This window comes from Dicentrarchus labrax, unplaced genomic scaffold (genome assembly GCF_905237075.1).
Source record: "Dicentrarchus labrax unplaced genomic scaffold, dlabrax2021, whole genome shotgun sequence".
Taxonomy (NCBI): Eukaryota; Metazoa; Chordata; class Actinopteri; family Moronidae; genus Dicentrarchus; species Dicentrarchus labrax.
In genome coordinates, this window is record NW_026136719.1 from 25133741 (window position 1) to 25160721 (window position 26981).

General features: G+C 40.4%; 1 protein-coding gene across 7 annotated transcripts; it reads left to right on the plus strand.

Annotated features, from left to right (window-relative positions):
* Positions 1-2395: 2395 nt before the first annotated feature.
* On the plus strand, positions 2396-22591 carry LOC127351654 (protein mono-ADP-ribosyltransferase PARP6). 7 transcript variants are annotated; one of them, XM_051379402.1, is made up of 23 exons: positions 2396-2692; positions 4154-4311; positions 4838-4915; positions 7514-7608; positions 7917-7977; positions 8184-8274; positions 8461-8527; positions 8800-8949; positions 10471-10621; positions 11050-11181; positions 11543-11638; positions 11846-11938; positions 12221-12346; positions 12685-12750; positions 13111-13178; positions 13560-13608; positions 13760-13872; positions 15266-15338; positions 17207-17276; positions 18250-18329; positions 18656-18719; positions 19256-19340; positions 20082-22591. In XM_051379402.1, the coding sequence occupies exons 2-23, from the start codon at positions 4309-4311 to the stop codon at positions 20182-20184; spliced, it is 1914 nt and encodes a 637-aa protein (XP_051235362.1). In that variant the 5' UTR covers positions 2396-2692; positions 4154-4308; the 3' UTR covers positions 20185-22591. The 7 variants fall into 7 exon arrangements, with proteins under 7 accessions (XP_051235362.1, XP_051235364.1, XP_051235363.1 ...); XM_051379404.1 differs by lacking the exon at positions 2396-2692 and adding an exon at positions 2828-2850; XM_051379403.1 differs by lacking the exon at positions 2396-2692 and adding an exon at positions 2943-3049.
* Positions 22592-26981: the final 4390 nt, after the last annotated feature.

A 26981-nucleotide genomic window follows, 5' to 3' on the forward strand; every position in this document is an offset into this window, starting at 1 on the left:
ATTATACAAAATACAAATAAATCGACTCCTAGCATTGCTGTACTATTACGACTACTGTTGCTATAACATCATTAAATATTGTAATAATTATTATTATTTGATTTCCACACAAGACACCATGAGAAACTTTGTTGGAGACACACACACATCACTGTGTTGTTACTTCCTCGGGATGATGAGTGTAATACCATCACACTGCTGACTAGCTGTGGTATATTAATGACGGTATCTGCTGTTTGTCCAGTGCAGACAGCTATGTCGCAAATGTTCCCCAGCATGATTAATTCTGTTGTTGTGATAATCAGCTCTGCCAAGGAGATGGCAGGCAAACTAAATCCCTGCCGCAGACACAACTGCCTACCATATCTCAACCATAGTGAGATTAAAATCTTAACATTCAAACTCTGCAACAGGGATTAGACAAATTAATCTGGCAAAGATGCCCCTCAAAGTACTATTGACTTTGCAGATACAGAAAATGCTACTCTTCACCCCCCGTATTGTGGACTACTGTAAGGGTGCACTCTTCATTGGATCGATGTTTCCTCCCCTTCCGTCCCATTTTGCTCTCACCTGTTCACAGCTGTGGTGGTGTTAGCACTGCTGCTTCCACTGCCCATGTTGCTGTCTCACTGGCTGCTGGCAGCCTCTGCCTGGATCCACTCCACTCCACTACCTAAGACCTAATGGACACACCTGTCCAGGTGAGGGACAGATCCGCCGTCCAGTCACCCTGTCCACTGGTCAAGCCCCTGGCTGTCAGTCAGTATTAAAGGCAGCTAACCCTTGGGCCACGAGGTACAGTAAGACACTGTGGGAATATTCTCAGATAAATCTCAGAGATGAGCAGATAGGACGTCCTAATGCTTTTGAATGTATTGTTACTGCACAAGTACAGAAACTGATGCCTATGAATATAGATAAACAGGGAAAAACAAACAAGGGGAAATAAAGCCAACTCCATTAAGGCCCACAGAAGAACTAAAATAGCTCAATTATGTATTGATTACATTGTGGTCGTAATAGGATAGAAAAAGAAAAACAAAGAAAAGACATAATAGATGTAAAATAACACTAATGGGACACATTAGTAATACATACATAATCAGTATTAAAAAGAATGTTCTCCTTCGATAGTATTGGAGGGAAATATTGGAAGATCTGTGAAAATAACACATACTCCCCTAGTGCAAAATGAAATGAGACACAGTCAAGACAAATTACCGTTTGCTTTAGTGGAAGGCAAGCGTTGAATTTTACTTTAAAGTAGATAAAGTGTGTTCTTAGCTGACCAAATTATATATATTGGGGGTATTTATTTTTCAGAGAGAGATATTTTCAGAGTTTAGAATTCAGAAAGTTCTAATGATGTTGCAATTTTAATTTTCAGCTGTATCCTGAAATATTATCTATAGATTGTTGTTTAACAGTGATGGACAGTTGCACTGTTGGTGGAAGGTGGGGGATTGTTCTAGGGCTTCTACTATAGTGAATTCTTCATTTGAACCTGGAACACCTATTGATAAACAAGAAGTACCAGTCAGTATAACAGTGGTTGACAAAGCAGCTATGGCATAATGTCACATTGTTCCCCATATTTATATTGTGCCATTAGGGTGCCCTTTAGTTTGCCTTACTGGTGTGTCTAATAAAAGTTTGAAGATCTTATTTTTCTCTTCGTCTCCCGACTGCAGCCACACACTGAGCAGTTGCAGACAGTTGGCTTAACACCTGTTCATTAATCTGTCCATTCTTTAGGTCAGTTCTTAAATAGATGCCTTGAGATAATAAGGGTAAAGACTGATTAGCTCAAAAGCCTATGCTCACAATGACATGGTTTATTGTGGACACAGCAGATGTGATATTTTTCTAATGTAATATTTTTTTAAGATGTTACTAAAATATAACTAGTACTATTGTCATATAATTTGAATGTTGGATCAATTAAGTCTATGTATTGCTGCATCTATACAGCTTGCAGTGCAGCTAAAGTGTATCATTAAGCTTTTCCTAACATCTATATTATCAATTATGCATTACGTCTTGTTCACATATACCGATACATATACATTTACATTAAGAACCACCACCCTGTCCTTCTAAAATTGTACAAATTGTACATCATTAAGCATATTTGTGCTTTCTGGCTTCTTTACTTTAGAATACATTTTGATAAATAAACACTTAAATATAACTACGGAAGCTGCCCCCTAAGCATCATTTCACATTAATAGACAATGACTTATGCAACTACACAAAAAACACAAACAAACAGGCAAGCTCATATACACGAGCAGGGCCATTTCTCCTCCATTTTTTCTCCTATTTCTCAGCAGCAGTGCAGTCAGCTGCAGGTCACATGACTGGCTTGCCTGGCCTCACTGAGCATGCTCAGACCCCTCAGTGTTGTCAGGCAAAATATAAGACAGCAGTAGGAGCAGAGATCTGCAATAGATAAACACACAGACACACACACACCAGCTGGATTGCTCGCAGACACACCACAAGCACCGAGAGATAGACGCCGAAGAATTGGGGGATCGTGGCTCTGCTTTCTCTAATATTTTAATGGGCTTACTGTCATCTATTGTTTCAGTGGAAAACAGCCACCGAGAGAGAGGGGCAGGTGTGCCCTTTAAGAGGGGGAGCAGCTGAAGCAAGGACAGCATCCGAGTATCCATCCTCTTTGGAGGTAAGTGTGGATGTATGGGGTAGGAGTGCAGAGCAAGGGGGGAGGGGAAAATCTGCCTGACTACATCTGTGTTTGTGTTGAATATTATCAGAAGGCGGAATGGGTACGGTGGTGGTGGATATTGGAGGAGGGGGGGCCCGGTTTGTTGGCGACTATTGGTATGTGAGACGACAGAGGCTGTGGGAATGGCGGGGAGTGGGGGTGGTGGAGGGATGTAGATGCTAGCAGGGTTGAGGACATGGCAGGGCAGCAGGCACATAAAGAAAAGGAGAGGAGATGAAGTGGAAGACGTGGTAATGACGGGGGGGAGCCGTCTTTAATAGGCTGCAGTTGATGTCGGAAGTGTGTTTCAGACAAGTAAGGAGCCACACCGTAACATGAAAAAAGGAAATATCCATAATCAGGAAGAGAAAAACACAGCATTATGATTATTCTGTGTGGACATGGAGATGGTAGCCCAATCTAAGGTAGAGATGAGCTAAGTGTCTTATGCTAGTGCAGCAAACAAAGAGGAAATGAATAATTGGTGTTAATTTTATCGTATTGACCTACTATAAATAGCATAGATGCCTTCATGTTTGATGGTTTTGTAAAGGTCCTGTAGTGCCAAGCTACATTTCCACCCAGTCTTTGTTTGCACGTGTCAGGATCCAGTCTCAATATATGTTAGGAATTATTTTATTACTTTGGCTCGATATGCACTAGACTGTGTAAATTTGAATTTGTATTCTGATGCTGCAGTGTGAAACAAGCAACTATGCGTCTGCAGCTTCTCGTTAAAAGGGAACCATGCTCATTGTTTACATGTCTTACATAAAACATGATGGGTCGCTATGAAATACATGTGTATTGTAGCTGTCTCTGGTATATCAGTGATGTTGTTTACCCTTACCTTTTCATCTGATTTTGTCAAAATGTATCTCTAAATTTGGACCATATAAAATGCAAGATCGCAAACAGCTGTGGCTAGTCCTTTATAGGCAGCCATTATTTTATTTTGTTAAATTCTTGAGAAACGTCTTTGATTTTCTACTCTACACCCGTTGCGCTCTGCTTGTGCAAACCCTTCCATATATTTGCCAGGAAAATCTAAATCGTCATTCCAACAATGCACTGACATCAGCAGATGTGCTGTTTTCACTGTGCATCTATAACGGTGTACCAACCTTTGGTGTTTCAATATTAATAGCAGTTCCAGGAAAAAAACAAAACAAAGAAATTGAGACATCCTGGGTACTGAACGTACAGCACATATCTCCCACACATTCTCTCCACAGTGATTAATGCCACTCTGAAAGGAGGCAGAGATGGCTGTTGCTAGGATACATGGCAAGGTGAAGTGCAGACCATTTAAAGAAAAGAGGAGGAGGGCACCATTTACAAAGCATGGCATCACTGGAGATGGCCTCTATTGTTTCATGTTTTCTTCCTTTACTGAATTTTAATTTCTATTTCTCCAAGGTTTTGCAATTCTGAAGAGTGCAAGAAAGAGAGGTGGTCAGTCAAAGCTCTGTGGTTTTCTGTTCTCGTTCCTTCCACCTGGAAATAGGCTGCAATGGTTGGCAGTAATCAAAGGCCTAAACCTGTCTGAGTGAGCCTTATGAACAGCAGACCCAATGGTAAGACAGCTAGGATTCTATTGGTGTAATCCCTGCATATGATTAAGCTGTGTCATTCATTCATGGCTTTGTTAAGGTCTTCTTAAGTGGTAAATTAAATAAAATTACACTGTTATGGCTACTTGCAGAAATGCAGATTTTCCACAGACACTTGCTGTATTAACTTCATCTAAGAATATTGAATAAGTTAAATACTGTATGTTTATGCAACAGGCCCTCCAGGCTTCAGGAGACATGGTTATTTTTATAACAAAAGACAGATATTTTTATGAATGCATCCGTTTTAATTGTCAGTTGAATATACTTCTGAAAGATGAATTCAGAGACTATCCAGTCTTTTGGAAATGAATAATGCCTGTTTGTCTCTCTCTTTGAGATGCCATATAAAGCAGTGTTTTGAAGCCCTTGAACGGGGGGCTGAATAGGGAGATGTGAGAAAGGATGTGAGATAAAAGGATGATAGAAAGAGGTTGCATTTTCTTTCCACTCCACTGTAATGGCCGTTTCACAATGTGTGGGCCCACAGGACATCAAAGGCCAGTGTTGGACAGACGAGGAGTCGGACGGGGAAAACGAGTCAGAACAGTTCCTGTATGGCATTCAGGTACAGCAGAGGCTATTACTCTTTCTGCAGTAAATCTTTATTATTTAATCTGGTATTTGACAATACTAAAATTTTGTTTTCACCGATGCTAGTCAGTATTGTTGTCAAATTATAATAACCTTAAATTAGCTGTTTAAAATATATTTTTTACAAATAAGATTATTTTAGTTCCCAGCAAGCTGTAAAAGAGCTTCTGATAGGATGTGTTTTGTTGACTTACAAGTCTTACTGTTGTAATATGTTGAAAGCAGAAAATGTTTGACAAAAAGCACATAATTTGATCATTTAACAAGGAATAACCACTGCAAGAGAACTGGCCACTAGTTTTCATGACGCTATGTATGTGTGTGTGTTGGTCAAGGGGAATTTTTTACCTGATGGTGGCTCCGGGCAATAAGTCAGAGGTCACCAAAATCATTAGGAATCATTTCTGGGGGGATTATGAATATTCAGACCAAAATGTCATGGCAATGTTGAGTTGTTGAGATATTTTGCTCTGGTGGTCCAGAACAGATGGACCGGCTGACTGACATTTCCATTCTAACGCCAGCAGGGCAAACAATTTGAATTCATCTGAAGCAGGATATTCTGTTAAAATGTAAGGGGCTTAGCAAATCTGACATTTACCACTAAATAACAGGTTCAGTACTATCACCACATGCAACTTTAGGTTTCAGAAATTGCACCTCAGGGATAAATAAAGTTTTCTATTTAATTAAATTGAATTGAATAAGTATCAATCCGAAGCAACACTGTCAAATCCATTTCCTTGGCTGCCATTTCATGTATCATCTCATCTCGTAAAGTTCAATACTTCACTTCCGTATAAGATCTTAATCTGTTAGTCATCCTTTTTTACTGTTATCTTCCAAGTCTTATGATTGAAATGTAAATCCAGTCTGGGACTTAAAGCTCATTTCTGTGCAATAAGAGAACATGAAAGCAGCGTAGTGAAGATAAGGATGAAAGTGTGGGATCTGTTCTACTCACTCAGAGCTGAGGAGACGACAGTCTGACTTCAAGTCTAGACACCAGGAACACATATGACAAACCTAGGTCAGCTATTATTATTATTAATACTTGAAAATGTAATTGTGGAGGATATGAAATGTGCAGAGGCAACTACCTGACAGGATGTAAAACCATCACTAAATAATATATAAAATAATATATATAACATTTATTTTAATATGAAAAAGATGAACATTGACATCCATGACGTAACCTCATCTCTATCAAAGAAACTGTCAAGAAAAATTTACAAATGATTTCTCAAATGCCAAGTAACTGTCTGAGTTTATTACAAGTATAAAATATGTTTGAATCAGGAGTGTTGACTAAAGGGAACAAGACATTATGAACTGGACTTCCTAACGCAAGATTCAGATATTTTACAACTGGGATCTAATTTCATAACATGCAAATGCCGTGATAACCTGGTCTGAAACGTGTCTTGAAGAAGTGAAAGATTAAAAGAGTATTTACATATTGATTAAGCTGTGAAATCTGAACACTATGTGCTGCGAATGAGTGTTAAAATCTAGTTAGCAAGGGAGCTTAGAGGTAGCTGAAAGTAATGGATAAACAGTCAAAATAGCTTAAAGTAATGGATGAATGGTTGAAAGCTTTAGGTTCCGCTATTACACGTAGTTGTTGTTTGAATGCAATCTTGACCAAACCAAACCTAAACACAAATGTGTGCAAACATTATTATATCATTGTCCATTTAAAATAATTAGGGATGCTCAATATTGGCTTTTCTGCCGATATCCGATATTCCGATATTGTCCAACTCTCAATTTCCGATACCGATATCACCCGATACCGATATATGCAGGCTTTTTACACCAAAACTGTTGTTAGGTAACAACATAACATATCTCCTATTGTGAAATTAACACATTATGCCTAATTTTATTGTGATGCCCCACTGGATGCATACATAAATGCAACATGGCTTTCCAAATGTAAACACTGTCTGTGCAAAATAAGAGAACAACTTCAACTTTCATTGTATTAATACTGAAAAGAGCGCCAACGCTAATTGCTAGCTAAGCGCTAGCTTTGGTTAATGTGTTTAATTGTATTATTCACCTGAAGGAGTGCTAATGTAAATTTTAAGCCAATTGTTCGTTTGGTTAAGGAACAGCTCATAGCAGGGTCAAATATTTAAGGTGCACTGCACTTATTTTGTGTTAATATTAAAATCATTCAGCTTTAAATTGTTTGCTTGTTAGCCACGGTTAGCAACCAACCAGTCTAGCGTGTGTTGTTGTTGTTATATGTCATCTAGCGCGCGCCGGTAAACGTCCCATGCTGCGTTCACGCAAGCTCGGAAATGCTGAAGCCTACAGAACAAACATTGGTTATAAAAACCCGATACCGATAATTCCCTATATTAAATTTTTTAGTGAATATCAGCCATCCCTAAAAATAATCAATTATGTTAAATAACATCTGTCAAGTCAAATGGTGTCAGTGAAAGTTGCTTGAACAGGGGCTGTTGGGGTACGTCAGACAAAAACGCTGGGGAACCACTGTTCTGTAGCATTTCCTGTGCTGTAATTGTGACCAGTGTTAATGTACTGTTTGTTGTAGGGAAGCTGTGCTGCTGACCTGTACCGTCACCCTCAACTGGATGCAGATATTGAGGCAGTAAAAGACATCTACACAGACAGTGCTGTCTCTGTTAGGTACAGAGCACACACACACACACACACACAACTGTTTGAGACCTATTTTGAAAATGTTTGAAACAAACAAAATAACCAAGTGGTGGTATGGGGTATTCAGTGTGCTTGTGCTTCTTAATTTGCCACACGCTGTGCCCAGGCACGATTCAAAGAAATGATGTACTAATTTTAACTAGGCACTGTCTGGCAGAGAAGGAAAAATAACCCTTATTTTTCTCCCTCAATGAATAATCAGTTAGTCCAAGGGTTGGAGTGCATCCCATTACTTATGATGAATGAACTGTATCTGTTGCTGTGTCTCTGAACAGGGAGTATGGAACCATCGATGACGTGGACATCGATCTTCATATTAACATCAGTTTCTTAGATGTGAGTCAGCATTCCTCTTTCTCTGCACAACACCTCCTCCATCTTTGCCCATTACTATTCTAACGTTGACATTTTGCAAAGTAACACATCATTTATAATGCATCGTATGCTCATAACTAATTTATGCAATGAGAAATGGCCCTAATTAGGTTGCTAACTCTGTATATTTGTGTGTATGTGTGTATGTGTGTGTGTGTCTGACTCAGGAGGAGGTTGCAACAGCTTGGAAAGTTATCAGAACAGAGCCCATTATTCTGAGACTGCGCTTTTCTCTTTCTCAGTACCTCGACGGACCTGGTGAGTAAAGATGTCAGTGTGGATGTTGGTTTTCTGGGAGGGACTTTAGGTATTTGTGCCACTCACTGAGCGTAGGAGGTGAGTACGATATGTGCAATACAAGAGGGAGAGTGAAAGAAAGTGTGTGTGTGTGTGTGTGTGTGTGTATCTCTGCACTGTGTAATAATGTTAGTCATCTTTACTCAGAGCCGTCAGTAGAAGTGTTCCAACCCTCCAATAAAGAAGGCTTCAGCCTGGGCCTGCAGCTCAAAAAGTAAGTCATGTCACTTATAATGTTTCATAGATAAATTGTGCATAGAAATTTTCAGAATTTAACCTCAGTTTTCCAAAGAAAGTAACATTTTGCATAAGCAAATCACAGATGATTTATTTTTCAATTTAAAGTGGTCTTACAAAATAGATGCATTTAATTGTAGTCTTAGCCTTTGCAATCTTTTGGTTGACTAATCAGGTCACGCAAAATAATAATGTACACCGACATGTTTCCGACATTTCTTCCTGCTCACTTCTCCCTTTTTGTGGCAGGATTTTGAGCACGTTCACCTCACAGCAGTGGAAGCACCTCAGTAATGAGTTCCTCAAGGCCCAGCAGGAGAAAAGGCACAGCTGGTTCAAAGCCGGTGGAACCATCAAGAAGTTCCGCGCCGGGCTCAGCATCTTCTCCCCCATACCCAAGTAGGTCTCTCTCTCTCACTCGCTCTTTCTCTCTGTACCTCTTTCAAGGCATCTACACAGCCATGCCTTTGTATGCTGCACATTTTAGGCTAGTTACCGACACTCAAAATTCAGAGGAAATGTGTGCTATGTATATATGTAATATTTTCAAATAGACAAATATGCATGTCGTATATTGACATGATACAGTAGTAGGGATGCAATATATTGACATTTTGGCCAATACTTGGATATATTTCATTTTTCATTTCATTGCAAAATCAACACGTCTGTAGTTTGCAGTTCACCTGTTATACTGTGATTGTGATGCTTGCTTTAGATACAGATTAGTTATTGTCCTGATTTATTTCTAAACTTGATTTTAATATTATGTTGGCATAACATCCACAATACGTAGATATTTGAGAGCTTCTCTATAACTAAGGTGAAAGCAATTTTAATAAATATTGAAAAATAGGGCAGTTTCAGCTTTCTTCGGTTGTTGCACGTTTTCATCAAAGAACAAATATGTATATATATATATATATATCTTCTATATAGGATATGGATATGATAGTATTTTAGGCAACCCTAAACTTAAGTGATTCAATCTGTTCCTGGTCACAAAATGCTCTTAACACCTCATTCTGGAGATGTCTTGACTAGGAGATATTCACTGTCTGCAGTGTGTCTATTTTATTGATTACTTCTATGTTATGTCTCTATTTTATGTTCTTTCTTTTTCATTCTTTTGTGAAGCACTTTGTGATGTCTTATCTAGAGAGGTGCAGTATCCATACATTTACTCACATACAAGCTAAGAGTGGATCACTAAGATTTCTGTGGGATCAGAGTAAAAATGCGATCCATCTTGTGAACTAACTGCGAGCTGTAAAGATAGTGATGGAAATACTTTGCGAAGGTTTGTCTGTGAGATATGAACTGTAGCAAAGGAGACAAGCAGGGGAAAGGAAGCTCTGACACAGCATGTTGCAGATTGACTTAAATTCAAAATCTGACACACTCAACCAATTTCCCCCATGGGGAAGTACTCTTCTCGGCCTCTGTCTTTGTCCGGGATTCTTTGACAGTTATGGGTGCAGAGGGATTGGATCCCGGCCCACTCGATGGAGGTCAGCTGCACTAACTACCAGGCTGTCTTGACACCCTCACAACTTGACAGGAGTCTCATGTCAAGAGTGTACATGGATAATGTACTGAGAGTGATGGTGGAAGTGAACACTAGTTCTTGTATATTAACAGTTAGTGACTTGAGCTGCTGCCCAAACAGATTTCAGTTGTCTGAGCTAGTATAATACTGCAAGTGTAGTATGAGTGAGAACACCAGTCACTATAAAATTACCCAGGGGCTGACACTGTAGATACATTGCACTCTTACCATACAGGATTTACAGCTAAGGAGATGTTGCAATTAGGGTTGTTTTTTTACTTTATGACAATAAGCTGAATTTCTTTCTTTTTTGCTTTGAAACCATATGACAACTAGTGATGCGCAGGAATTGTGTGTTGCCTTCTTTTTAGGTCTCCAAGTTTTCCTCTGATCCAAGACACAGTTTTAAAAGGAAAGCTAAGTGTCCCTGAGCTGAGAGTGACCCGCCTGATGAACCGCTCTATCTCATGTACCATGAAGAACCCTAAAGGGGAGCTCTTCAGCTATCCACCAAACAGTCAGGTCAGTGCCAGTGTGCACCCAGACACCTCACACCTTTGGAGTCAGATACCATTCATTTTCAATTGTAATTTGTGAAATTAACAAAATTGCACTGTCCTCCCACGTATTTGTCTTTAATGTGTCTCACTCGCACGTCACATTGTGGTCCCAACTCTGATCACAGTTCCTCTCATTTACTTGAAACAATGCTGATGTAGAAAAACTCATGATGCTTTGTTAAGGGGTTCAAAATCATCCACAATTCTGCAAAATCCTGATAAAGTCACTGTACATTGTTCTTTTCCGTTTTAATCCTCTGTGATCCACTCCGACCCTCTTCTCAGTCACCCGCCACCTGCACTGTTCCCACCTGAGCCTTTCCTTACCCCTACCGTAAAATGGCTGGTGCACCGTTTCCCATAATGCTTTGTCTTCACTTGACTCATCAGACTGTGGCTGTCCCGGCGGCCAGGGCCCCAGCGCAGATTACCACGAGGCAGCTGATTGAATTGTTTTTCTCATCCCAGGCGGGCGGCCACTGCAAGAACATCCCTACCTTGGAGTACGGCTTCTTAGTGCAGGTTAGACCTCAAGGAGATATGAGTCTACTTAACAAGGCACTTATACAACCTGTCATTTCTACAGTCCAAAAACATGGCAAACAATTGTCAGTGCTGTATGTTTGTAAGCAACAATAAAGGCTTACCTTACAATCTGGTCAGATGTGATTGACTGTTTCGGGTATTGTGTATCTGCTGGTAACTGGCGGTGACAGAGGGTGGGGCTTTTTGTGCTAGAACCTTGTAACAGGTTCAGCCAGGCGTAATTGCAGCACAGATTTGTAGTTTTGTGACAATGCTGCTGCCAAACTAGTTGCTTTATATGGCAGAGCTACAGGTGGGAGTGATAACTGGGAACACCACTGTGCTTTTCTCCAAACAGATAATGAAGTATTCAGAGCAGAGGATCCCCACGCTCAACGAGTACTGCGTGGTGTGCGACGAGCAGCACGTCTTTCAGAATGGATCCATGTTGAAGGTAGAGAGAAAAATACAGTGTCTCTCTCTCTTAGTAATATGATCCCGTTACTGGATTTTCCACAATTGAACTTTTAAGAGAGCAAGACAAAGAACGACAGTGTGTGTCAGTATGCGTGTGCATGCCGTGTACTTGGTTTTGTGTATATGTGTAGCACACATTGAATTAAGAGTATTTTTTGTCTGTGTGTGTGTGTGTGTTATACAGCCGGCTGTGTGCACCAGGGAGCTGTGTGTGTTCTCCTTCTACACTCTGGGGGTGATGTCAGGAGCTGCAGAGGAAGTGGCCACTGGAGCAGAGGTGACAACAACATAACAACATATAGCATATGATATAATTCAGACTATTGATTTATTTATATTTTCCCCAAACTCCTTTTGGATTTTAGATTAAAGGATAAAATATTCATGTGAGAAAAGCAAAACACAAGGGTCAGACACTGATCGCATTTGATGTGATGATGTTAATTGTTGATTATTTGTAGTTTATACATATTGGAACAGAGGCAGGTTACTGACAATGAGTTGGTAGCCGCACAGGATAAAGGAATACAACATAAATGTCAAATTCTTCTTTCCCCAGGTGGTGGACCTGCTTGTGGCTATGTGTCGAGCTGCTCTCGAGTCTCCCCGTAAGAGCATCATCTTTGAGCCCTACCCATCAGTTGTTGACCCAAATGACCCCAAGACTCTGGCCTTCAACCCAAAGGTCAGCATCCTCACTGCTCAAATCGTGATTACTAACTGTGATCAATAGACAAATTCAGTTCAAGATGACACATCCATTTTAAAAACACAAAGCCTACTCTGTTAAAACCACTGCTGCTGACAGAACAATACTCCAAAATATTTTTGCATGAAGTTATTATTAGTTGTATCTTGTATGTACAGTGCAATGAGTATCTGATAAAAAAATGTTTTTCATTACATGGAAAAATAGTAACAATGTTTTACAAACTTATACCTCTACAAGTGATTTTAGATGTCTGTATGTTGTTCCCACTCTCATCGCATACAATGGATGTTTGGCTCAACCGATGAACACAGAAGAAGAATTATGAGAGACTGCAGAAAGCACTGGACAGCGTCATGTCCATCCGGGAAATGACCCAGGTACAAGAAGGAGGTGGGAGGGAGAGAAGGGAAGGGCCACAGTGAATCAAAGCTACAGTTATTTTAGTTTATATAATATCACTCTATGTCTACCCCATAACTGTATTTGTGGACTGTGGTGTTAAAGCTGCATGGGTGGGGTCTTTGTTTTTAAGTCAAAACTAAATCAGTTGTTGATGATAAGCTTATCTTCTTTATCTTCATCTCTTCTTTCTATTTTATATAACACTGTGGCTTCACTGCATATGTACAACACGCCATAAGTCTGTATCTAAACACTTGCTCATTTGGCTTTGGAAAGAATATGTGGAAAAAAAACAAGAACCAACTGAAAACAGCACATGCTTGTGGTTCTTCCAGGGCTCATATCTAGAGATCAAGAAACAGATGGACAAACTGGACCCTCTGGCCCATCCCCTGCTACAATGGTGAGTGGAGAAGATCTGTTCGAAAAATGGGTTTACTCAGCTTTGCATATTAACAGGATCTGATTTAATTTTGGAAATTAATATATTGCACTACTCATCAGTAGAGAGCATACAAATTATCATGGACAACACAATAATGCTAATGGCAGCAGCCTTTTTTCATTAAAGAAAAAAAACATGACATGTCACAGTAGAAAAAGTGCAGGTGTAAATAATAAAATAAATAATGGCTGAATTTCATTTAGCTGCTTTGGTTTCATGGTCCGGCTATTGTGCATGTTGGCTTTGTCATAATCTCATGATGTACCAATGGTTGGGTACTTTTTCAATTCTGTTACATTATTTTATGAATTTTTTTATCCTGTCTCTGTCTCACTGCAGGATTATTTCCAGTAACAGGTCCCACATTGTCAAGCTGCCTCTGAGTAGGGTAGGGAACCAGAATGACACCAGAAGTGTCCTCTATCAACTGAGTTTTTTAATGCTACATTACGTAATTTGATGGTTCATACTCATTCTTTGTCTGTCTGTTTGTCTCTCCCTTGCTCTCACTTATGTCCCTTATGATCTTATTGTAATAGCAACTGAAATTCATGCACACCTCCCACCAGTTCCTGCTGCTCAGCAGCCCCCCGGCCAAGGAAGCTCGTTTTCGCACTGCCAAGAAGCTATATGGCAGCACCTTCGCCTTCCAGTGAGTCCACTTTGTTCCTCTCATTAGCTGATGCAGCAGTCATACAATCAAGGCTCCATGTTTTCGTTGAATCATTACTTTGAAGCTTATGAAGCCTAAAATCATTCAGGCTGTTATAAGATATCAGACAATAGTTTGAAAATGTTACATTGTAAAGCTTGTGGCTGTATATAATGTGGGAAATCACTTATTGTAAATAATTGATCTGAAATCAAGCATAGTCACTAAATGCATGCATAATTTACTATTACAGCAATACACTCTGTCAAACATGAACGTGTCTCAGTGTAACACCTGGTCATTATGTTGCGGATGGAGGAGCCACTCAAGCAGATTTTTATGGAACCATAACAAACAACAGCACAGAGCAGCGGCCATTCTCTTGGACAGAGAAACCACCTTGCTAAGCCAGCACATTGAGCCAGAAATATCTGTGAGATAGCGATTTGTACTGTAGCAGATGGGGCTTTGCTGAATATTTTAGATACACATGGCCCATCTGGGCACTGGCAGGGTACGACTAACTCATGAGCAGTGCTAACAGTCTCATGCTGCATAATACTACAAATTTAATGATTCTCAACAGGAAATGCCAAATTTTATGTCACCTTGGCTGCCATTATTTTATATTGATATAAATAGAAACATACAACATATAAATACATGTACATATAAGTACATTATTTAGAAGGGAATCCATACATGGCTGATTAGTGAAATTAAGAACTTTCCCCTGCTTATTTATGAGACTGTGGGAATAAAAACTTCATACTGCTTCAAAATGAGTTAAAAATAAAGGCACTCATGACACTGCTGTGACCGTTATATTTCATTTTAAGACGGTCCAGACACATGCACAGGGGAGGAAATTAAAATAACCCGTCCTGTACTGAAAGAGCGCAGTGATGGGTTGTCAGCTTTGATCTTCATCCTTTAAAACTTTTTTTTAGTGTTAAATGATATAAATTTGGAGGCTTATGATGATATAACAGAATGTCCTAAAATATCCTTGTCAGAAATTGTATAAATAGACGACTACAGTAGCTCTTTTGTTGTTGGCAGAAGAGAGCTTGAATCTTCTCTCCTCATGATTTTGAATTTGCGCTCACAAAATACTTAATAATAATAACTAAAAAGCGGTACAGCTAATATAACACATTTTAGCTGTATTAGAGTAATTTGTGACACATTTAAATGTTGAAAATATAATATTAAATTAAATAATAGTAAATGTCTCTTTTAGTGAATTAAAGGTCACAGACAAAATGAACAGCGTGGATCTGGCCACTACACTTGCAGCGGTTGCACACTGAGATCCACAGCGTTTATATCCCCACAGCACTTTGTTTTATCTCTTCTTTCTTATCTCTCCCTCTCTCTACACTTGCTCTAGTGGTTCCCATATAGAGAACTGGCACTCTGTTCTGAGAAATGGACTAGTCAATGCCTCTTATACCAAACTGCAGGTACGTAACCCTGGCAGTTGGCTGGAATTTACGATGCATCTCCTCTCGGACAGTAAACCTGCTCTTGGACAGAACAGGCTCGCTGTCCGGCTGATTCATTTTTGCAGTTAATAGATGCCAGCTTCCCTTTCGTCAGCTTTGCAAATGGGCATTTCAGCGAGCAGGGCACACTGGGAGATTTTCCTGGCCAATGTCGGCCGCTTTTTGCCTCCTCCGCCGGCAGCAGCGGACAGCACGTCTCTTCTTCTCTTCCCTGATGAAGGGAGGGGGCTGTGGTGTCAGCTGTGATGTCAGGAGGCTGCTAGTGTGCCCTGTTGGGGTTAACCACCTAGAGCACTGAGTAGGTTAGGTCTGATGCTGACGGATGCAAAGGACGAGCTCCATGGTAGTGAGTATAGACTTCCTGTGGGTGATTAAGGAGGGCTTCCAAAAAAGGTCAGTAACTGGCACCACTCATTATCTATTCAGACTTGGGTCACGTAGTTGCCTCAAATCATTTTGAGAGTTTATTTCAAGCTAGTTGCTACCAGGTGGATACAATGGACCAAATCAGGACCGTAAAGATCATTTTCAGGCAGAAGCAGAGACTTTTCTTCCAGATGTATTCCTCTTTTACTCTGTCTGGATACATCTGCATCTGTATATTGTTCTGCCAAGGTTGGTGTCGCACTTTGTGACCCAAGTCTGCAAAAGATAAATAAATAATAAAACAAGAAAAGAAGAAGTGAGCAATTGAGAGCACCGAATTGTCTAATTTGCACAATACAGCTGATAATGACTGCTTAGAGATGGCATGTCTTGAAAATAGATTAAACACAATTTAATGTGAAATCTCAAGGATCTGTGAAACTTTCGTGTCGGCCGGGATTGCTCTATCATGCTGATGTGTTTCATTTATGCCTTCTTTGTTCTCCAACTTTTTGAACTCTCCATCTTTGATCTCGCCTCAGTGCTCGTCGTCTGCCTTCTCTTTCTCCTCTCCTTTTCACCTTGAGCATTGACACCCCCTCCCATCCCTCTGTCATTGTGTTTCACAGGAGGAAGAGGACTGAGTTTGCCTCCAGCTCTAGCCATCACACAAAAACTCTTGTCTATTTTTTCCTTTTGATTTCTTCCAGATGTGCCACGTCCTGACCTCCATCTTCCTCACATTTCATTCCCAAACTCTCAAGTTGATCTTTGTTCTTCCTCTTGTTTCTCCTTTGGGTTCACTGTGGCTTACAAACACTTGTCCACGTTGTTACACCTGTGGTCCTTTTTGTTTTTTCCTCATTCTGGACATTCCTTATGTGGAGGCTCATCATCATCAGTCATCTTTATACTTTACCATCTGTACCTTCAAGCCAGCATACATGGTCTCATTTCTCATGTCTTCACATTGCTTGAATACTTTTGAAACATTTTTTATACAAAATTAATTCACAAAAAATATCAAGAGCATCATGTAATCTTCAATGGACTACCTTATGTCCGGAGAAAATAGGTTGGCAGTTAGTAAAGGTGTGACTGTTTGATCACTGGAATAATAAAACTTCTTTCTTTGGCTCTTTGCCAGCTGCCATCTATAGAGTTTTGTGTGTGTGTGTGTGTGTGTGTGTGTGTGTGTGTGTGTGTGTGTGTGTGTGTGTGTGTGTGTGTGTGTGTGTGTGTGTGTGTGTGTGTGTGTTTAGTATACTTGGTTGGATTTGCCACGTAAACTTTCACAGAAACATATAAAACACTAACTTATATATGCTTTCCTGTGATTTAACTACAATAGGACTGGTATGTGTTGCGCTGTGTGTGAGTACATCCGTGTGTGTATGTGAGGTTGTCCTGTGCAACTGCTCAGTGATCCTTCCTTCCTTCCTGCTCTTTTCAAACCCAAGCTGCATGGTGCAGCGTATGGAAAGGGCATCTATCTGAGCCCCATCTCCAGCATATCTTTTGGATACTCAGGTAGGAACGGCTTATTCCTCGCCACTCAGCTCACTCCGGCCCCCCTCTCACTTTTTCCCCCCCTACCATGTTGACTGAATACGTTCTGTGTTTGTAACATGGCCTGATTATCATCCTGGAGCACTTCATTTTCATATGTGGGAGCTTTCCATGCTATTCTGTTGTCCTGCTCTGTGTTTTGTGTCCATTTTGGGTGCTGGGCCTTGGGCCTTTTCTATGAGCTTATGTGCCGCCTACCATACCATACATTATGTTGTGGCTGTGTAAAATGGGGCTGTCACTGGATCTGTGTGCATTACTTTGTACTTTGTTGGCTTTTATATTGTTTTCCTTTCTTGGGGTGGGGCTGTAGAGCCATTCAAAGTAAACATTAACCTTACTTCCCCAGTGTGTTTCTGCTGATACACAATTTCAGAGGTTGGTTTTGAGGTCCTGCTATACTGTGGTTTTGGTGCTGGCTATGTGGACAAGAGGTCAGCAGGTTACCAAAGTGGCTCACCTGTTGGCTCTATTACCAAACCTCCAAAACAGTGCCACAGTTTTAAGGATGGGTATGCAATTCATTATCCTAAGTTAAAGCTGGCAAAACAAATGCAACAGTTGGTGGCATTATATCCATTTGGCTTAATCCATCCTTGCTCAATCAATACTAATAAATAAATACTTAAGTTGATGGCACAGGTTATCAGAAGCAGGTGCTATCTAAAGCACATACTTTTGATAATAAAAAAGGTAACAGCTGTACTTTCTGTATCACCTTTTTGTTTTGATACTGAATTGTCACAATTCATGTAGAAATATTCAGTAGCATTTTTGAACAATAACCTTCATATGAAGGTTAGCTCTGTGAGTAATAATTTCTCTGTACAAGGAGTTCAAGACCACTAAAGGAAAGTTTTTCACAGCTTGAGTGACTTGAGGTAAGGTCGTTCTGACTCGTGGTTGTTTGCTCTCTGTGTGCTGCTTCTTGCAGGAATGGGGAAAGGACAGCACCGCATGCCCACCAAAGATGAACTGGTGCAGCGTTACAACCGAATGAACACCATACCACAGGTGAAAGAACTGGAAATATTACAGCCTTGCATGTACTGAATTTATAAAATATAAGAAATACTGCATCATTTATAAAGATAGTGGGGCTCTATGAATCCAGGTTCCCATTATACACGTAGAAGATGTATTAATAAAAGGGAGGAGACAAATCTTTGATTTTTAACAATCCCTATGCCCTAATTCTGACTGTTGAACTCAGTACAGTTTCAGTGTTTGTAATTATACATTTTAGAACAGTCCTCTGGATACTGTCATTAACTCAGTTAGATCATGGTCTTTACTGCAGCAGCTTGGTGGGACTTAACTGTTGCCTCTCTTTTCTGTAGAGCCGCCCAATACAATCAAGGTTTCTTCAGAGCCGAAATCTGAACTGCATCGCTCTGTGTGAAGGTAATCACAAGCAGGAGGTATAACACGTGTTAAAGATTAGAAAATAATGTCTGTTCAATAATATTCCAGAGCAACATATTGGTGTTTGCCAGGTAAATAAGTTAAAGTTGAGATAATGATAGAAATGTGTGTATATTATGCTGTGTATCTATCTTAACATACATTCAATTAAATTAAGTCAGTTAACAACAATTATACAATTTTCAGGCTCCTTCATCATAGTTGATGGTGAACGATACCTTAAAGTTACATAAAAGTGGGTAATGTATTATTAACAATAATGTATAATAGTTAATAGTTACAATATGATCATCATCATAACAGGAGAAAACAATTAAAAACTTAATTACTTAGGATAATAATTTAGTTTAAGTAAAGTGTACTATACAGTTTTGCTGTATAATAACAAAAACAACAGCAACAGTTGCTATTACAACCAATACTAATATCAGAAGGAGTGGAAAATGGTATAATAAATATGAACTACCATTCATATTTGATACTTGTGGTCTAACATGAGACTCTCTTTTAAACAGTGATCACATCTAAGGATCTGCAGAAACACGGCAACATTTGGGTGTGTCCAGTTTCGGACCACGTCTGTACTCGCTTCTTCTTTGTGTGAGTATCCAACATTTTTAACTCCTTGATGACTCCTTGAATGAAAGCTATCATTTGAGACAAAAGTTGGCATTGCAGCCAATAAATCTGAAAATCATTATCATACTTTTAAAGTGCACAGTTAATCCCTCAAATGGTTAAATATACTGCAGTTGCCCCACATCACTCATCATCATTTAAAATTAGCAGTCAAAGCCTAAGTGTGCTGATGGTTGAGTGGTGTTATCACTGCACTAAAGTGGTCCCTCTCAGGTCATAGCCTTTCAGTAAGGATGTCTAAAACTGTTGTTTTGGAGCTCAGCAAATAAAACATGGCATCCACACTGGCAGCTGATGTTAGGGCTGTGTGTCCAAGCTTTAGACACACGCATTCACCAGATGGCAAAGTCTATTATCATGTCCACTGCTGTCTTCTGAGTTGGAAATTAGATTTGAGATGGCCTGCAATCAAATTTAAATCACAGCTAAATATAATTCAGTTCTGAACTCGTGCTGAGTGTGTGGTTGTATTTTTTTTATCTTGAAGAACTGGTAGATAGGTTAGAAAAAAAGATTTGTTGTGTCAGATCTAACGATGCCTCCTCTAAAATCACTGTAATTCACTTGCTTCCAAGACAAGAGCAACTCACATAGGCTCATTTATCTGTGGAAAGGTTACATAAGGTTAATAAAAACTTAAACCGCTATTAATGAAAGGATGAAAAGAAAACATGTCAACTCTTTGATGTATAATATGCGCAGGTATGAGGATGGCCAAGTAGGAGATGCCAACATCAACACCCAGGAGCCTAAGGTGCAGAAGGAGATCATGCGTGTGATTGGGACCCAGATCTACTCCAGCTAATGGAGGTTCTCCATGTGTCTCTCTGGCGGAGACACACAGGCAGGCAGACAGCGAATGTTTGGGCGAGCTGAACTCGGGCCTGATACTGAAGGCAGAGGGAGCTCTTGAGCATATTATTTCTAAAGTTGTTTTGTTCTGATCCTCTCATTTCTCTCTCTCTCTCTCTCTCTCTCTCTCTCTCTCTCTCTCTCTCTCCTTTGTTCCTCGTCTCCGAGTGGTTATGCATTACATGTTCATTTAACATTCAGTTAGGTTCACCTGGTTAAAGTCAGTCTGCTTTTTTCAGTTTGTGTCACTTCATCAGAAACGTAACACACTGATAAAGAAAAAAGGAAGTAGTCACTGGTGTGACTCTCCAAACATACACACACTTTCAAACCCAGAATTGACGGGGCTTTCTCCTTTCTTGCTGCAGTCTGACTGATCCTAATTATCTCTATTTATCATTTCTCTTTGTGAATATCTAGTAAAAAAAAAAAAAATCATTCCAAATGATAATTAGATCCCTTTGTGACAAATAAGTGATGGATTTACATGCACATAGAAGTTTGTTCTCTTATTGTGTTTGCAAAGGCCTTATATCTGAGCAGTTTATTTAATATTCTTTGACTAATGACATGAATTAAGGTCTGTGACGTGGTTATCTGAGGGGCAAGCACTGTTCTGTCATTTTGTTCGCTCCCAGAATTTAATAAGCGAGGTGTGGCTTGAACCCAAGTTACATACACTATAGGCACTTTGTTTTTGATAACATTATCAAATATAAAAATCCATTAGCAGTATTATGATTTTTCAGTACAGAATTAAGACAGTTCTGATTGATGATGCACTTTCAAAACCTCACTGCCCCCAAATCTCAAACAAGCAGGAATTAAAAAGAAAAAACTGCTACTTCTATCTAACTGGACAGAAGTGTAACATGGCAGGTCAACAACAAGGGTCATACAGTTTCCTCACAGCTCCATTTAATATTTTTGCTTTTTACATGTCATGAAATAATGCTCTGTAAGGCAAAAGGGCTGATATTACTGCTAATCACACTGCAAATCAACACTCACATCTGAAGCTTTTTGCACCTTAAGATGCTTTTAGTTTGTTGTTTTGGTTTGCTGAGGTTAGCCACTGTTCCTCTAGCCAATCTCTAGCCAATAATTTCTTAATATTTCTTACATCTGCCTGAATTTGTCATATTCATCAACTACAATGCTCATAAGGTTTTGACCCTATGTTAAAGACTCGTGAGAGCTGCAGTTCTTGAATGCTGTGAATGAAACTGTAACAAGGCCCAGTTGCATTGAGTTTGGTTTGGTGTCTGCTCCTTAGTTGTCAAAAATTGATTTATGGAGGATATATCAGGCTAAACCCTAAACGGGTCAAATTAAAGCTGTGAGGTTTACCCCTTAACAACAGCAATATAAATACAGTATAGTGATTCAATTCTACATATATAACCATCCTCTCACTCTTGTTAAAATAAAAAAACTGTTGATTGGGTTTAATCTGTGTCATAACTTTTAAAAAACAACCACAATCTGTTGCCATTTTTTTCCAAGTTGTCATCACTTTTTCTTTAAGTGGTGGATATCTCATTTTGAAATGAATCTCTTTGTGTATGAACTACACTTCCCATTGGATTCACAACCTACAAAATCCACTGTACAGAAAATCATGGACAATTTTACCAAACTATCTACAAACGGTATCCAGTCCAGGTGAGCTCATATCCTCCCCAGCCCTGACTAATGGACACTGGATGATATAGATCTGCATTAATGTGCAACTCTGGTTTCACCTTGGAGAATGGCAACCTTGTATAGCTAATCAAGTTTATCAGTTAGTCATGTACTGTATGTATGTATGTACGTGTGGGTTTGTATTTTCTTGACATTATACTAGACATTGCACTTATTCAACGTTTGCCTAAACAGGAGAAATGGACTGTCCTCGGACCTGCAGACGGGTAGTGGAGATAAAGGGGAGAAAAAGTATTTATGGAGTCCGCAAACACTAAAATATCCAACATCTTAAATATGTCTCAACTGAGATGGGCTTTCGTTGTCTCCTGGAACTAAAATTCTGACTACTGAATGGACTTTGAGGCACTGAAAGTGAGCAAATTGTAAATAAGGACATTGGAGACCTTGTTGAAATGTATTGCCCAGAAAGAAGTGGACATGTACAGCTTACTCATTGTGTTGCGGGACTGTGCTAATAGCTAATGCCTGTTTTTGCCAAGAGGTTTGAGCTGCGAGTCTCTTTGAGAATCTGTTCTTTGGCAGTCTGTCTCTGGTGAGTAATGTTTTCAAAAATGATGTTGACGACAATGATGGTGATTATGAAGATGATGATGATGAAAGGCGACGATGAAGGGAAAAAAAAGAATAAAGCCTGATTTTGCACAGTTTTATATACAGTCTCCTTTTCTTTGATGTTTCTGTAGAAAACAGGTTGACCATTAAATGTAGAATTGCTATTGTGGCTGAGGCTTTATGCTAACATTTTGGTCAGAAGGGGGCACCATTACTCCATGGACATATACACAGACCATCTGAGTCCTCTATTTTATTTGAAGTCTAGACTAAAGTTCAAACCATTTTTTTTTTCTGTATTCATTCATCTGACATGTATGATTATTTGAAAAAGTTGATTCAGTCATAGATGAATTATAATGTTTTGTAATTGTCTACCATTATATCCTGCTTTTAACATGCTGACACATGTTTAATATAAATATTATATTTATAAAAAAAAATGTATGTGGTTGTGTGCATCACAAAGCATGTTGGTCATATATCAAATGGTGATAATCATGTAAAAATACTTTACCTCAACGCTACCCCTGAATAATCAGAAAGACAGTGGGATGAGTAATAATCATAGACTGATTAATAAACCCAATATGTCTGTCCTGCTATGATCACATACATTTTTAATACACTATGCAAATGGTAATTTTAAGGAGAGGTGAAGGGATATTTGAAGAAGTGGCTATATACACACCGAACTACCCTTTGATATGTAGAGGGAGTAAATATATATGTGTCAGACTGGCTTTAGAAATACATGTTAACTGAAAAATGAATTGTCATTCTGTCTAGACACCACATCATACTAATTTAAAAAATAAATGAAAGAAACACCACAGGCCTTAAGCACGACACCCCCAGTCAAACTGACTTTCCTTTCAAAACTTATTGATTAAGTTCTGGAGGAAGTGGTGCAGTGGTACACTTATATACTGCAGCACCTACATGCTTGCTAAAACTACATTGAATTTGTTGGATGATTTATTAAAATCTAATCTCTCACGGGTAAATATGGCAGTGTATGCTTTCACCTCAAAGAGAGCAGATCACTAATAGTTGTTGACCAGCCAGTTGCTCGCTCTGTCCTTCCTCCTTCTCTCTGTCTCTCCTTCTTTCTCTCTCTGACCACAGAAAGCTCTCCTCTTTCAAACCAGTGGAACACATCTCTTCTCACTACTCCGCTGCAAAAGTCCAGTCTGATGGCTGTTTTGGCACAGGAGGCCCTGTGTGTGTACGACAAGTGCTGGGTGTGTAGAGAGTGGGCATAATCATGGGGAAGCTGAAGCACTCATGGACCCTTGAAAGGCACTTTATGTGTGTATTTGTGGCTACGGTAATTGGACCCCTCCCTTTGTGAGCTGACCCATTTGACGGGGCCTGTGGCTGGGCCCTTGTACTGATATCTGTATATGCGTGTGAGACTAGCAGATGATGTGTATGGTTCACATGTTACTATGATCTCTGAAACCCGGCCCTCATGTTGGACACGGTCCCCTGGTTTGGCTTTGTCCCCCATTACCAAAGCCAGCTGGCTGGTGGCACACAACTGCACATCGGTTAGATCCAACCGGGGCCTCTTATGTAGTTCAATCATACACCACTGAGGGGAGCTCTGGTGTTATTCTACTTTGCCTTGTTTCAACTGCTTTCTTTGCATACTTAACACACACACTGGCACACACACACTGGCACATACGCACTGGGCATTAGCACAAACACAAACACACACACTCTCACACACACACACACACACGCAAACCCATGCAGGTAAATACACACACTACACAGTGGTTGTTTGGTCAGATAAAGGAGTAGTGACGGGAGGGCAGAGGGTCACTGAGGGTGTCTGGCCCTCGGCGGAAGCGACTGCTCCCAACCTCCCTCTCTCCTGCCTCCGTAATAAGTGTGACCGTTTGATTTCTGCACAAAAGGAGCAATTACAGGGAGTTGTTTAATCACCCACACTTTTATTGAGCTCGGGGTCTCTTAGCTTGCAGCTCAGGCCCCCGTCGTCGGCAGCAGCGGGCGACAGGAGTGACAGAGAAGGTCGGTGGTTTAACGGGGCGCGAAGGGGTCTCGTTTGAGTTAAGACTTCGCAGGCTACTCTGCACGCTGCTGAGGCCCCCGGGACAGAGACAAAGAGGTAGACGAGAACAGAAGACAGGCTGGCCAGCCAGGCAGAGAGATAGATGGACTTAGCAGAGAGACGGAGACTAAAGGGCAGAGTTTGGGGGACACATCAGAATCAGAATCACTTTATTCGCCAAGTAGGATAAATGTGCAAGAGTTTCTCTTGGTGGTGTTTGCAAAGAGATACGGTGAGAATTTATAATGCAATGACACAAAACAAAAGAGGTATTCAGGTACATGACAGTTGCACTTGTTGAGCAGGAGATGTGGTGAATTCCCAGGAGTGCAACGGAACCAGCGTCTAGTGATTTTTAGAGAAAACTGCTTGAAATGAGCTAGAGTATGAACAAAGCACAGACATGATTCCTGAACCTTACAAGCAGTGTAGCATGCATGGACTTGTGTGGACATTGTGAGCGCAGGGATGGCATACAAAAATGTTTTTTAACAAAGAGAGAGAAGAAAAACAACAGAATTCGATTTTCCTACTTTACAGTCAGCCCAGAGCCCCAGTAAGCCCAAACTCCCATTCAAAACAGTACCAAGCACTGTCAGTGTCAGTGCTTTTTATTGAATTTTCAGCCTGGGTGTTACTCTATATTTGTGTGCATGCGGAGTGCCTCCTCCTCCTCCTCCTCCTCCCCCCCTGGATATGAATGATGGAGTACAAGTCCTTGTCTAGTCCCTCAGAGATGGCAAGGATGGTGGTGTGAGGCGAAGAAGGCGAAGAGGGTGGCGATGGATGGAAGAGCGGATGGTGGCAGTGTTTTGGGGGAGGGAAGGGGTGGTTGTTTTAAAATGCCACAACCTGCGAAAAGAACAGCACCACTGTGTGGTGACCAAGGGGAGACGGGTGGGGGTGAAGGGGGGGTTTGGAGAAGAAGAGGGTAGAAAGAGATAGAGAGCAGAAGAGGAGGAGAGGGAGGGGAGGGAGGAAGGGAGTACACCATTGCTGCTCATAAAGCCAACAGCTGTGTGGGTAATGTTTTGTGACACCGAGCCTCTCCGAGCCCTTCTGTTTCCCAGAGAGCTAGGAGACGCCATATTCCGTCGTCACAAATGGCACTGTCATTCACCCCCTAAGTCTTAATTATCGCTCCCGGTTTTTTGGCCACGTTTTGCTCAGGCGTATGGATCCATCTGTACGCTGTATAATTCCACTCCGCAATTTACAAGTGGCATTTATTACAATGGCCTCGGCGGCATCTCCTCTTTAACACCGGCAGCCCTTTCCAGAAAGACGAGGGGGAACAAAAGAGCAGTGCAATCTGGCAGCAACAGTGCCCACCCTCAGTTCCCTCAAATCTCTCTCGTCTTTTTTTTTTTTTTCCATCTGTACCCTTGCTCTCTGTATGACTATCTCTCTCCACCCCCGTATTACTAATTTTTTCTGCTTCTATTTGTGTGTGTGTGTGTGTGTGTGTGTGTGTGTTTTTTCCCTTTGTTATTAATTTAATTTTTATGGGATTCACAGTACTCGCACAAACCGCCCCCTATCTGCCTCGAAGCAGAGGAAAAGGAAATAGCTGATGTTGATTTTTTTCCTCCTCTCCTCCTCTCCCCCCCTTTGTAATTCATTTTGGATTAATTCCCCTGTCTTCAGAGACAATCCTAATTCTTTATTATTTCCACTTCACAGGCTTCATGACATCCCCATATCCACATATCATATCCAGGGGAAACTTTACACCCAGCAGACCTTCTTGTTTTCTCCTCTCTTTTCCTGTCTCTCTCCTCCTTCCATACTTACACCCTACCTTAATTTTCTATCTCTCTCTCTTTCTCTGTGCTTTTTCTATGTCTCTCACTCTCTCTTTTTCTCTCCTTCAATCCATTTCTCCACATCCTCCCCACTCAGTCTTTCTCACCAGAGTGAAGTTACTTGTTAGTTTCTACCCAGCCGCTGGGCTTCCGTCTATAGAGACAGGCACCCAACAGAACTCGGCTGCCTGTCTCACACACACACACACACACACACACACACACACACACACTTTAATCCATATGATAATGTATGCATTGTGCTCATCTCTATTCATATGGGAACACAATTATGATGTGTTCTTTGCCATTAAAGTGCCACTAAAAAAAAAAACGACAATAATTTGTCACTTGTCTTCCTCTCCTCATGTTGTGTGCTCCACAGTGCTTTTCTCTGACTCCCTCACAACACTCACTTGTCAATTTCCTCTGCTATTAGAGATGCTCATTGGCAGATGGACTCTCGGGCTCATCATATAGCAGCTCTCCTTCGCCTTTTTTTTCTTGCTCCTCTATCTTTTTCTTTCTTTTCTCTCTCCTGGCCGCTCTTTTCCCCCGCTGTCCCTGCTGTCCCCTTTCATGTTTTTTCTGCCTCTGCAT